The following is a 13554-nucleotide window of genomic DNA, read 5'->3' as shown; positions in this document are numbered from 1 at the left end:
TAATCTTTCAACTGCAGCAAATGTACGTTAAGTCATATACTTCTTCATTTGTGTTGAAAAATAAGGAAAATATTAACATTTTCATGATCTGTTGATTAGTGGCAACACTGATCATTTTTTTTTTTTGCTGTGAACTCCCCCTACTTCTTTTTGTTCTTCTCTTCCCACCTTTTTTTTCTTCTTCAGACGTGTGAAGTTGTAATGTTCCTTTTTGTTTACATAAAAGTTTTTGTTAACTAAAGAAGTGTGTATTAGAGGTTCTGACATCAAGTCTCAACAATTTGAATAGGACGTCGCTATGGCATCTTTAATGGGTGCATAACTGAAAATGTAAACAAAAGTGTAATGTGTTTACATTTGTTGACAGTGGATATTCAGACAGCTGAAAAATAGCACAATGAAATGGCTTGTAATAAGATTTTGCCAAGAAGAGTTCATCAAACTTTCAAGATTATTTTGTGGTCATTGGATGCATTTTCATAAAAAAATGTTTGAGACAAAACTGTCTTTTTTTTTTTTTTTTTTTTTTTTTTGTTTAATCTAAATTTAAATTTAAAAAATTTGACTTCTGTCCCTGATTGCCAATTTCCAATGTAGTTGAGTAATAAATAACAGAATCTGGAGAATTGCTCGGCGTTGATAATGGATAAATTTAAAATTTTAATGGTTTCAAAAATTATTCCAAATCCTGAATATACAAATATTCACGCTTACAAACTATGATATACAAATTAACTGGGATCGGTCTTTACAATACAACTGACAGGTTCCCAAGTACCGACAAACAAAGAGCTTACTATAGCTAGGTTTAACTTAACTAAATTATACTAATATCGGGCCCAAAATTTAGAGTAAGATATAAGAGTCGTAGAATTATACAGGAATTGTACAGAATGAAAAGTTCAAAGGGGTGACTGGCAATAATAATAAAAAAAAACCTCGGATTCGTTTCTTAATAATTTTCTTCTTTACGTACTCATCCTCACGTATCCTCTGTCCTGCTTTCCTCTCTCCCTGAAAGTGTCTCCCTTTGTTCTGTTCGAATATCCCTCCCTCCTTGGCCGGTAACCCCTTGACCGATCGGGTGTCACCCCCTTTTGTTTTATTACAGTTCAGACCACATGGGTCAACTAACTACAGCGTGGTTAGGTAAACAGAAGCCGGAAGTACAGTTTTACTGCAGGAAGATGGTATAAGGAAAATAAAGAAAAGAAAAATAAATAACAAGGCTTAATAAAGCCACGCCAGCAAATACCAGAAGTTGAAAGTATCACCGTTTGATAAGTTGTACTTAATTACCAAACACTCCAGCACAAATTATCAATAATGCAAGTTTAATAACATATAAATGTTTTGAACTACATTATTAAACATGTGTTGTTGTTAATATGTGGCTGGATTGCTTGGTGATTGTGTATAACTTAAAGCATATTCGATTTACTGCAATATATGGTAAATGACTATGATTTACTATAAATTTAAAATAAAATTCAGTTATTTGATATAAAACACAGTTCTTTAGAAAAGGATCCAAAACTTATCATGGGCTTTAATTAAGCTACAAACTGCTTTATTTTTGATATCCTTAGATCATAATAAAAGTCATCAAATGCTTTATTTATATGTTATAATTCTTCAGTTTCCATCACTTTTATAAATTAATAATATAGTCTGGCATTTGTTGAAACTGTAACTGATGCAAGTTCTAATAACATTTGATTGTCAAGTCTGAAAAAATTGTATGATAATGTTCATACAGATCTGTAAATTGATTTAAAAATTCAAATGTAATGTTGGAAGACCATTGAGCAGTTCTCTCAACACTTTAGTGCATTGTTGTAAGATATTCAACAATGCACTAATCTATATTGATGTAAACCTAAATAAACATAAGAGAATACAAAAAATTCAAGTAAATTTTGCAATTTATGTCAACAATTGAAACAGTTTCATACTATAAAATTCTTAATCATAAAAAGTGAAGTTTTTAAATGTTATGTAACTCTTTATTTCAAGGTCTAACATTATACATTAACTTAGTCATTGAAAAGCCATTAAAATACTCAATTTAATGGTTTTGAAAGAGTTTTAATTCCATTTTCAGAAGAAATTACTTAAAAAAAAAATATATATATACAATAAACTTCGTCTAAATAAAGCTGAATTACAAAACTTGGTGTTTGTTTTTTAAGAAGTATTTTTTCTGAAAAAAGAATTGAATTATTTGGAAAACAGTAAAGTGAGCAATTTATCATTATAACGACAAGGTCAATGTGTAATTTTAGATTTACAAAACAATGTTGCTTTGTCGAAATATTTGGAAAAAAGAAATCTAATTAACTCGAAGTATTTATAAATATTAAAAAAAAAAACCTCTTCTGAAATTTGGAGTATAAGTTTCTAATTGACAAATGGTAAAGAAGTTCCTATAAATTGGATTCTTATATTCATATTATAGTTAAGTAAAGGATTTCTGATGTGGTTGTGAATCTTTAACTTTCATGCCCTATTGCTGCAAAGATCTTGGTTTGAGTCAAATCCCAATTCCTATCATTTATTACATATAATTTTGATTTGGACAAAAATGAATTGTATGGACTGTAGTATTCTAGATGCTGTATGTCAACAACTATATATTCTATAGAATATTTTTTATTCCATAATAAATAAATAAAATACTGTATATAAAATTTTGAGAATTCCACAGAATTTTTGCACTTTGTGTTTAGAAATATCTAAAAATTGTAATCTCCAAAGATGGTCTATGTAATCAATCATTTTATCATCTGATACTTGGAGATTGTTTGAAAAAGCTTTTCCTGAGTAATTTTTTAATTTTTCATTTCTTTAAAAAGAAATATGTCATGAAAACTTAAACTTATTTTAAGTATTTTTTTCTCCTCTTCTCAACTGAAGGATTGATGCGCAGTGGCGTAGTGAGGGGAGTGCAAGGGGGTGTATTATGCACCGGGCGTCACTCGCAGAGGGGTGCCCAAATGGTCTCCAAGGCAAACTATATGTGTTTCTGGAGGGGGAGAGGAGTGCCACTGTTGGTGGGCATCATCATGTCTGCCATTCACTTCTATTTAGTGCTAGTTGCTTAATCTTGCTGTAATGTGTTCTGCCTTTTGCTACATCCCAGTATTCTTACCACTTTTCTCTCCATTCAAACAATACCTTCATCAATTCTGAATGTCTTAATAACTGTTCTATCACATCATTCTTTCATTTATTTATAATGTTAAGAGTGCTTCTGGTTTCTCCTACTCTCTAAAACCTGCTCATTGGACAATATTTCAGTCCAAGCTACCTTCAGCATTCTTTTCAAGTACCATATTTCAAAAGCCTGTAGTTTTGTTCTCCCTTTTTTTCTCAATATCCATGTTTATGAACCATACAAGATCATTTCCCAAACATAACTTTTGATGCATTTTCTCTTCAGATCCTTGGAGAAGTAATGTATTTAATAATAATAAAATATAGTGATTTCAATTGGATTAATATTCCATTAAACACCAGTTATATTATTAAACAATGCAATTATAGAAATATACTTAAACATGCACTTTCTATGAGAGAAATGCTGCTTAATCATAAATTTAGAAGAGACCTATAACTTCTCTGATATTTTTAAAAACCATTTATTTAGCTTTATAATTTAATATATTAAAATCTAACATGTGTTCTCAATGAGATGGAAACAATTAAGCAGTAATTTCAAAATGATTAAAGGCAAACAAAATGAAATCCAATTATATGAAATGTTGAATGAATATTATCATATTCACGAGAATCAAAGTGATTAAAATGTCAATAAATAAGTTGAATTTAAGTTTATCAGTTTATAGCCCTATATAAAAAGTTTTAAAATCTCGGATTTAATAAATGTTTAATCATGTCATATTTATTATTTTACAGGAAATAAAACAGTAACTGCCAAGAGAAGGAATGGTAATGCAGAAGAAAAAAGTGAAGAATATGCTCTTGTTAGGTAAATAATTTTTTGTGAGACTAGTAATAGCATTATCACTTTCACAGTAAAAATTATATGATAATTTGTTTTTATATATTTTATTTTATAAATGTATACTTAATAAAATAAGCATACAATTTTGAATAAATCACTTTTCTTAATTCATTAAAAATGTTTAATGCAAATTAACACTTTCTACAAGTTGCATACATAATTGTCATTAAGTTTAATCATTAGTCCAGGTTAGGTAGTAGGGTTGCCAATTGGCTGGCATTGGGTAGACTTGACCAACATTTTAATTCAAGGCAGGTGGTTGGCAAAACAGTTTAAACATACCTAAAATTATGTTTTAATTGAAAAAATATTATATAAAATTATTGGCTAATGTTACCTATGGTTCCAAAATGGCATCCGTATGGTCGATGCACCTGGACTTTTTACGAGCCTTATAAATTTCCAATTTTTCCAGATATCCTACAATGTGTATATTAGATGTGGACATTTATTAACAGATATTTATTTGTTTATTTTTTATTTTATTTTATTTTTTTATTAATTTCACCTGCACTTGCTGTTATTTATTTATTTAAAATAATGTCCTTGTATTCAAATTCTTGTTCTTTTAAATTAAATAAATAATTCTTGTTCTTTTATAATTGCACTTACACTTTTTAAAATTTGTATTTATGTTCTTTTACTTTTCACTCCATTGTAATTGAAGAAGGTTGGTGAAACTGATTGAAAATGTTCTTGTATTAAATTCATTGCTGGATTTACAAAGGTGTAAGTTTTTGTGATGTTCATGCAGTCATGTGTTTAAGAAAACGTGGCTTCAATGAATGAAATCAAAAGTTGGTTAACTGGTGATTATGATGATATTTGTTCAGCTCATTGCATCATTTGCAAAACGTCATTTAGTGTTGAATATGATGAAATTAAACCACTTATGAGGCATGCCAATTTTGGGAAACTTGAAAAAGTTCTTCATCTCATTTACCTTTCCCCTCCCTGCTCATCAAGTTGGCTGGTGTAGCATTTCCAAATGTGGCAGCTCGTCAGGAATTTTCCATGAATTATCCTAGCTGTGTCAGGCCATCCCTCACCATTTTTAAATTTTAATGGATTAATGGGTTAATTGACATGAGCTCACATCATCTGGCCAACTTCATAATTGTCACTAAGAGTATTCAGTAGGAGTTATACAGTATATGGTTCAAAAACAAACAATGATATGAAATCAATTTTGGTCATGGTCAAAACCTATGATGAGTAAAATTAAAAAAACCATTTTAGTGTCCTCAAAGCAGAAGGAATCAAAATAAAATAGCACACTAATTTTCATCAGATGATTGCAATGAATGAATCAAGTAATGGTCCAGTTAGAGACAATACAGAATTATCAGATGCTGTTATCTAACTTCACCCAGAATGTGTTGCTATGACTGATCTCAAGTCTGCATATAGAGAGAGAAGGTTGGAAACAGGAAGTGTATCCATCCATACAACAAAGGCAAATCAGAAAAAGCAGTGGTGATCCCATAAAAAGACTGGGACTAATATCGCTACAAAATGAGAAGAAATAGAAAGAATAGTTCTATGCAGTTGCAAACTCAATTTAAAATAAGATTTGCATATATTTATGATGTCAATATCAATGTATAATTATTTATTATCAGTTTGCATAGTAATTTCTCAAATTGTAGTAGCTGTTTAGTTCAATTTTTCCAAATAAAAAAAATGTTAACAATAGACAATATATTATCTCATATATTAAAGTACAGTAACATTGGATGACTAATTAGGATATAAATTATAAAATTTATTACATATATTTTAATTTTTAATAGGAAACTTGCAACCACATCAGAGGATGTGATTGACGACATAGAGCACATGTTGACCAACCTTTCGAACCAGTTGGACGCCATGTTGGAGGATGAGAAACTAATGAAGGACGGTCAGTGAATAGAGACACTTGTTATTGCACCTTTCACATATTAAAAGGTTTAAAGTTTTAAAATATTTAGAAGACTAAATTCTCTTTATACAAATTTTTGGAAATTGTTCTTTGATGAAAATATAAACTACAGTTTTTTACTTTTTTTCCTGTTATTAAATAAATCTCATAGAATGTATAAAAACAAAGCTACTGTGCCAATGAATGATTCTTAAATAGTGTTTGTATATATATATAAAGTACAATATAATCTTTATGCATGTTTTTGTTATTAAACAAATGTGTAGAGTTTGTAAAAAAAAACTTAAGACTAAAAGAGTGACTATGAAAGATTTTGTAGAATATGATAGTTTTCAATTTCTACACCATGACGATTTTTTACGTTGCTGTATATTTTTTTTCGTTTAATAAATTTATTAAAACTGAACTTTTCAATATGCAAATAAATGAAATGATTTAAAATGTAATTAGTATTTTATTTTTAAATGAGAACTGTATTTAAAACTGTGTACACCTGTTTAGAATATACATAAAGTATTAAGTAGATTAACACCAGAATTTAAACTAGAAAATAAAACCATTTAATTTTTATACAAATATTTAAACCAATGGTTCTCAACCTTTCTGAGGCCGCAGAATGCCATTCATGTACTTTTTATTTCGTGGAGCATTAGCATCAATATATTCAAAAATTGTTAAGAAATTGCATGATGTACTCATGATGTATTCACATGAGACAATAGCGAGGTTGAGGCCGAAGTTTTAAACACGAAAACGTGTACGTCGGACGTTCGGCACCACTTTCCTGTAAGCTTAGAAGTTTGACAATGGTGTTTGGAAAGTCAGTAGAATCATGCTCAACATTCCAAATGCCATTGTCAAACTTCTAGGCTTACAGGAAAGCAGCACTGATTGTCTGACATACACATTTTCCAGTGGCGTGCCGTGACATTTGATGACAGGGAAGCTGTGTTTCTGTAAGAAGCCGACTTCCAGGGGCAATCAGTTAATAGGGGGAAAAGTGATCACGTGACATAGGTGTCGCGCATATCGATACGGTTGTAAACAAGCTGTTCCGTTCGAAGGATAGCTTACTTTATAATAATGGAAGAACGAAAATATTTTTTAGGAAGGTTAACAACGGTACAATTAAAGGAAGAATTAAAAAAGTACAATGCCAAGTTAGCTGGTAGAAAAGCCGATTTAATAGAAAGGTAAGTTAAAATAATCTACATCTATATTTTTATCGTTAATTATTACATTTATAATTTCAAGTCCTTATAACTATTACATGATAAGGTAACTTACCAGTATATGAAAGTTTTAAGGATAAGATTTCACAAAATGCACATTTTTCGTCGATAAAAACATTTAAAGATCAGTAAAGTTGTCATTGATTCTTTTCACATTTGCCTAACCAAAACATAAGGTCAAAACTTTAAAATGAAGTTTTTTCCTCTTGGAATATGGTCATGTACTGAACCTGATATATTATAACCAATTTATACCAGTATCTGAAATGTTAACTGTACCAATAGGTTATCACTGTAATTTAGAACAACAATCAACACAAACAAAACTACTTTCTATGAAGTTCTAAGACAATATAAGAGATATATATCTGAATCTTTTACCAAGAGAAAACAATTTTTGGAGTAATTAAAATAAATATAATCAAAATGTCTTTTTTATTGGTCACAAGTCTTCTTACTTGTTTCAATAATTTAATGCAATAAGACTAATTTCTTCACCAATAAACTTTTTGTACAAGTGAATTTTTGCCCATTTCCTTTTACTAAATCTGGCATACACTATATATATATGCCATATTTAGGTGCTTGTCAATACTGTTCAGTTACCTTATACTGTTTATTTTTATATTATATGTAATATATTAAGGTAAGAATATAATATATAATAATAATTTTTGCCTTTCCTGTCAATGAGACAGAAAAAACTAAATAAAATATTGGTGATCATATGTTAACTAGTTATTAAACTTGTTTACAATAATTTTCAGGTTACTGGCATATGAGAGGAATCAGGAAACTCATAATTTTTCTATATCCTGTGATAGCTCTCCTGAACTCAAACTTCCTGATTCATCTGAATATAAGGATCTCTCTCCAAGTTTACAAATACCAGTTTTGACTATAGATACAATTGATGCCTACATGGAGATGTCAGATCAAAGAATGCCACTGTCTGCTGTGCAGATGTATTTTAATGAATTCTTATTAACAATAAGAGGAACAAAAGAAAAAAAATTTTCATATTTTAAAGGTAATGTAAAATCTGAATTAACCAAGGGGAACACATATTATACAGATTTAGTAATTACAGATGATGGGGATATAGAAAATGCAATATGTGAATGTACAGCAGGTAAAGGGCCTAAAGCATATTGCAAACATGTATGTGTAACACTATTGGCAATAGAAGAATACGGAAGAACAGGCAATTATAAGTGTCACAAAACATGCACTCAGGTTCTGCAAACATTCCATCAGCCTACCCGCCAACATAAAGGTTCCCCAATTAAGGCTAGTGAGCTTCCATTTCATTTATTTAAGAAGAGAGGAATGAAAAGGAAACGATTGGAAGACATGAAATTTGACCCCAGACCATCTGGCAGTTCAATCTCTGATTATACAAACTTTGTTATTAATTTGGCAATGAACATGCAAAGTGGTTGTGCAATACCGATATTACAATTAAGGCAACCAGCAAACATGAGGGCTTTAGAGTCAGATCATGATTATTGCAAAAGCACAATGTCCGAAATGTTTTTAAAAGCTTTACATGTAACTGAAGCAAGTAGGGAGTACATAGAACATTTGGAAAAAGAGACCCGATTACAACGAAAAAGTGCAGTTTGGAAGAAGGAACATTTGTTGCGTTTGACATCTTCAAACTTTGGAAAAGTTTGTAAATTAAAATCAGCAGACAGACTAAAATTGTGTGACTCGTTACTGTCAAGTAGGCCAATAAAAAGTAAGGCAATTTCTCATGGCTTAAGGTATGAAAAAGAAGCAATTGAAGCATATTCTTCTTTTGAAAATACTCCTGTGAAAGAATGTGGCATGTTTCTTCATCCAAAATACCCATTCTTAGCTGCAAGTCCAGATGGGCTTGTGGATGATGATAAAATATTAGAAGTTAAATGTCCTTACTCCAGTTTTAAACTTCCTGTGAATGTGCAAAATGTACCATATTTGGAATGTACTGATGACAAAATTACTTTAAAACGGAATCATGATTATTTTTATCAAATCCAAGGTCAATTAGCAGTGACAAATAGACAAGTTGCTCACCTGTTTATTTACACAAAAAGTGACTTCAAAGTTTTTATCATTCCAAGAGATGATAAATTTATTGCAGACATGACTGAAACACTAATTATGTTTTTCCATGAGCATTTTAAGCCAGCTCTTTTAAAAAAGATGTTCTATAAACATTAAGTTTATAAAATAATTGAGCTAATTGTTATTTTTATTTTACAATTTGAGTTTATGTAAAATTTTTCTAGATGGTAAATTTTTTAAATAATAAAAAGAGATTTTGTTTTAAAGATTAAAATTTTTTATTTGCTTACAAATTTACAAACATTTATTCAACTATAGTACAAATTTTAAAACCACTATATTACTTTGAATTGAAGTTCCATAATGAAGACCTTACTGTGTATGCTAGTATACATTCTTAATCTTAGAATTTATAAGCAGACAAAAATTTAAAAATACTATAAATGGAAAACTTAAATTAGGCTAGGGTCTAGAATGAAAAAAACATTATATACAGAATTAATAGAGCTAGACTAACAGTGAAACAAATTAAGCATCTCTGCCAACAATGCATGGTCTAAAATTGCATAACATAAAACATATAAATATAATTTCACTGCCAAGTTTGGTTACTGTCGGATGCATGTGTTGCCTCAAAATCTTATATGTACGAGCCATTCCTATAATACGTTCAATATGTATTCTTTTACTAGATATTTTTCTGTCTCGAGATAACAAACTGCTGCTCAGCTGTGCTTTTCCTCTCATAAAAGTGGGTGTATTTACCACAACATCTTTAGTAATTAGCAAGTCCTGAATGTTAAAACCTCTATCAGCCATTACACAGTCTTTTGCCTCTGTTATTTTACACAGTGAAGACCTTTCTGCAATCTGTCGATCACTTGCAGAACCACCATAGGCTTCTGAAACAAAACTTACTAGACCACCTGGTGTGCAACCTACAACTGCTTTTAATGTGTTGTCATTTTTATATGATGACCATGTAGCCTGCTGTGCAACAGGATTTTTTGGTTTGCTTATTTTGCATTCTAGAGAATCAATGATAACTCTAGTATTTGGAAATTTCATTTTAAAATCTCTAGGCATGTATGTATCAACAAGAGATCTTTCACTCCATATATCCAACTCTTGCCATTGTAAATACATGAAATTGATCCAAGTAATGAAAACGTTTCGTACTGTTTCTTCAGATACACTAAACATCCTACTCAACTCAAAATTTGCTGTATTCAATCTTAATTTTATTAAAGTCAAGAACAACTGGTTTGGCACTGCAAGTGTTACAACCTGAAACTTGTAATATTTTAAGCTGTATGCTGCTGGTCCCAAACTTTGTAGTACAAAATTGAAAGAATTGTAGTTCTCTAACCCAGTATAGTAATGTATAGCATTGTTGTCAAACTCAAATCTTTCAACTGACATTGGGACTTCAAAAGTATGGGTCTGTGTAGTTACACAGACCATAGTGCTTGCCACATTATTTTCAATAAGACAAGTAGCCTTTTCCTCCTCCTCATCTATTATTACTTCTCCTCCTATTTCTAATGTACCAGTATCCATTATATAGCATGCATCATGATTATCTTGAACTTTGCGTTCACGGTTTTCTCTTCTTGCTCGTCTGCTCGCAACCGAAGGTGCCTCTTTTTTAGACCAAAGAAATACATTTGGTACAGCATCAGCCTTCAGTTGTCTCTTTGCTGGGATGTTTCCTAATAAAGTAAAATAAATCTATTTATTTTTCATTTAGCATAAAGAATTAACAATTAAATCCATGATACTATATATATTTTTTATCCTTTGTTAACTTAGCATTAATGCTATGTAAGTGCTCAAAACTAGCCTCTACTGTTAGGGCTTATCACGCCTAGATATTAAAACTAAACAGAGACTTTTGATGTAAACATCAAGTATTTTTCAAGCGAGGTGTTTGAAGCTTCTTAATTGCTAATAGCTTGAAAAAAATATTGTACAGTTATTATAATTCTTTAAATAATGTGCTTACCAAAGATATTAATTTCCTTATACTGATCAGGTGTGAAGTGATTTTTACACACGAGACTGGATGAAGTTGGTTTCCAATTTGCTCTTTTAACGGCGTGAATCCATTTCTTTCGCAATGCTGGATTTTTTGGAAACTTGTGACCACCACTATTAGAACAATGTGGTACACAGCACCACGTACTTGGCATTTTTGAAACTTAAAATATTTATTAGATTTTCGTTTAAAGAAAAAACAAATGGTACTTTACAACCGACAACGTATCGCTTAGTCTGTTTACGACCTCATCGATACTAGCGCCGCGTGCGGAGTAAATTTCACTTTTTTCCCCTATTGCGCGTCAGTGATGGTCTAGGGCAGTGGTTCTTAACCTTTTTATACTCGCCGCTCACCAAATATTTCATAATTTTTTGTGACCCCCATTTTTTAATAATAATTTATATTTGATAATTTATCTATAATAAATTGATTTTTTTATTATTGCTTTATTTTTTATATAATAAATGTAAATCATAATTTTATTATTTCATTATCTATTTAAATAACATTCAAACTTCACAATTAAACATGAAAACTCATTAATTTTTAACGGAAAATAAAATAAGAAACACGTCGATAAATCGATCCAATGTCGATGCTAAAACTAAACTAAAACTAAAACGCCCACTTGTCGTAAGGATTTTGCATAACTTTTGCAAAAATATTTAAATTTTCAAAGCCTACTATTTTTCCTAATTATTTTTAAAATTCCAAGCATTAATAGTTTCTTAAAATTGCTTTGGAATAAAAGAAGTAAATACTGCGGTGTAAGTAGCATATTTACATTTATTTCTTCTGTACTAACAAAGTTGTATGTAGGAAGAAATACAAAATAAATAAATAAAAACTAAATAGGAAAACTTTATCTTTCTTATTTCACTTTTCAATACGATATTCGGATTATACATCAATTTTCTTTTTATTATATTCCGAAGGAAATTTTGCATAATTTGCCGGTCCCCGGCAAACTTCTTATGGACCCCCAGGGGCCGCGGCCCCCTGTCAAGAATCACTGGTCTTTTTTTTTTTTTTTTTTTTTTTAACTCTTTCCACCCTGTGGGCACTAAGAGGGCCTTTTTTAGTAGGCCCATTATGGGTTCGGCCAGGCCCACAATGGGGCGACCGGGTGGTGAGGGACGGGGCCCGACATATCCGAACGGACCACCCCCGAAAAATTCCTGGGGATTATTCGACCCGTTCGGATTCGAACCCGGGTCCCCCAGAGCGGTAGGCTGCCACCTTTACCGCTCGGCCATCCGGCCGTCAGAATCACTGGTCTAGGGTCCATTCGTATTCATTTGTTCGATAAGCCAGTAAAAACTGTAGACTTCTCTAAATGTATTTTTAATATCACAATTACATTCTGAATCGCTAGCCACGATATAAGGGCTAAAATTAAAAATAAATTATAAAAACTTACTCGGTGAAATAAAATGTGCGGTGGATATACATACCTGGTACAATGTATTGTTCGATTGTATTAATATACTTTTAAAGAAAATTATAATTAAAATATAGCTTTGTAAAGAAACGTACATAAAAATAACATAAAATATTCTTTACTTTTTAAATCTTAAAACAATCCACTTAGTCAAATATCTTGATACGAGTAGCTAATGGATGGAACTAGTGACGGTCCAGGTAGGTGTGTAGTGAGTGTGTGCGTGCCAAATCCCGAGGGTGCCGATACCGGTCAATGTCAAATGCCTCTTTTGTCGCATCACTAGTATATCTCAAAGGACGCCACAGGGCTGTTGTAAATTTTAAACGTTTCTCACCGTAGCTGTAAAAATCTAACTATGTTAAACTTAATAGTCATTCGTTTTCTAACTAATTCGTTTTAATACCAGGTGTACACGGAAATCAGTTTCCCACTGTACTGAGCGAGTGATTGGTTCTGTTAAGCTTTTGTTGAAGTAAAATTCTGGCTCTTTCAACAGGATTTTATTTATGTCCCCATTCCCTAATCTCTTAATTATTTAGTTACTTCTTAAGTAGAAATAAGTCGAAACCAGTTACTTTGTACTTGAATATCTGTAGTCTTGGGAAAACAGTGGAAAGACAAATTTTTATGACAACGGATGTATAAATCGTAAATTTAAGGAAAATAAATTCTAGAGCTTTTTTTTGTACCATTGTATGTACTGTACGTCTCATTCATTAAATTTGGTTGTAAATGATGCTGCCAAAGTAACAGTTAATTTTTAACACTGTACTAGAATTGTACACGTTTTTTCTGCATCCCCTTACAGATGGGACATACTAAATCGTAATATCA

The 13554-nt window shown here is 31.0% G+C and overlaps 2 protein-coding genes across 3 annotated transcripts in view; one reads left to right on the top strand and one right to left on the bottom strand.

Moving 5' to 3' along the window:
• LOC136976747 (caskin-2-like) overlaps positions 1-6397 on the top strand; it is a 36880-nt gene extending 30483 nt beyond the window's left edge. For both annotated transcript variants that reach the window (XM_067272107.1, XM_067272114.1), the window contains 2 exons: positions 3919-3991; positions 5821-6397. In XM_067272107.1, the coding sequence (XP_067128208.1) occupies positions 3919-3991; positions 5821-5938 (191 nt within the window). In that variant the 3' untranslated portion in view covers positions 5939-6397. The remainder of the gene's footprint in view (positions 1-3918; positions 3992-5820) is intronic.
• A 3098-nt stretch (positions 6398-9495) lies between these two features.
• LOC136976443 (uncharacterized) lies at positions 9496-11467 on the bottom strand. Its single transcript, XM_067271723.1, has 2 exons — positions 11241-11467; positions 9496-10947 (listed from the first exon to the last, which is right to left on the bottom strand). The coding sequence occupies exons 1-2, from the start codon at positions 11425-11427 to the stop codon at positions 9764-9766; spliced, it is 1371 nt and encodes a 456-aa protein (XP_067127824.1). The 5' UTR covers positions 11428-11467; the 3' UTR covers positions 9496-9763.
• Between the last annotated feature and the right edge of the window lie 2087 nt (positions 11468-13554).

Source organism: Centruroides vittatus, unplaced genomic scaffold (genome assembly GCF_030686945.1).
Source record: "Centruroides vittatus isolate TY-2023 unplaced genomic scaffold, ASM3068694v2 contig_1112, whole genome shotgun sequence".
In the NCBI taxonomy this organism is placed as follows: domain Eukaryota; kingdom Metazoa; phylum Arthropoda; class Arachnida; order Scorpiones; family Buthidae; genus Centruroides; species Centruroides vittatus.
This window is presented reverse-complemented; position numbering and strand designations above follow the sequence as displayed.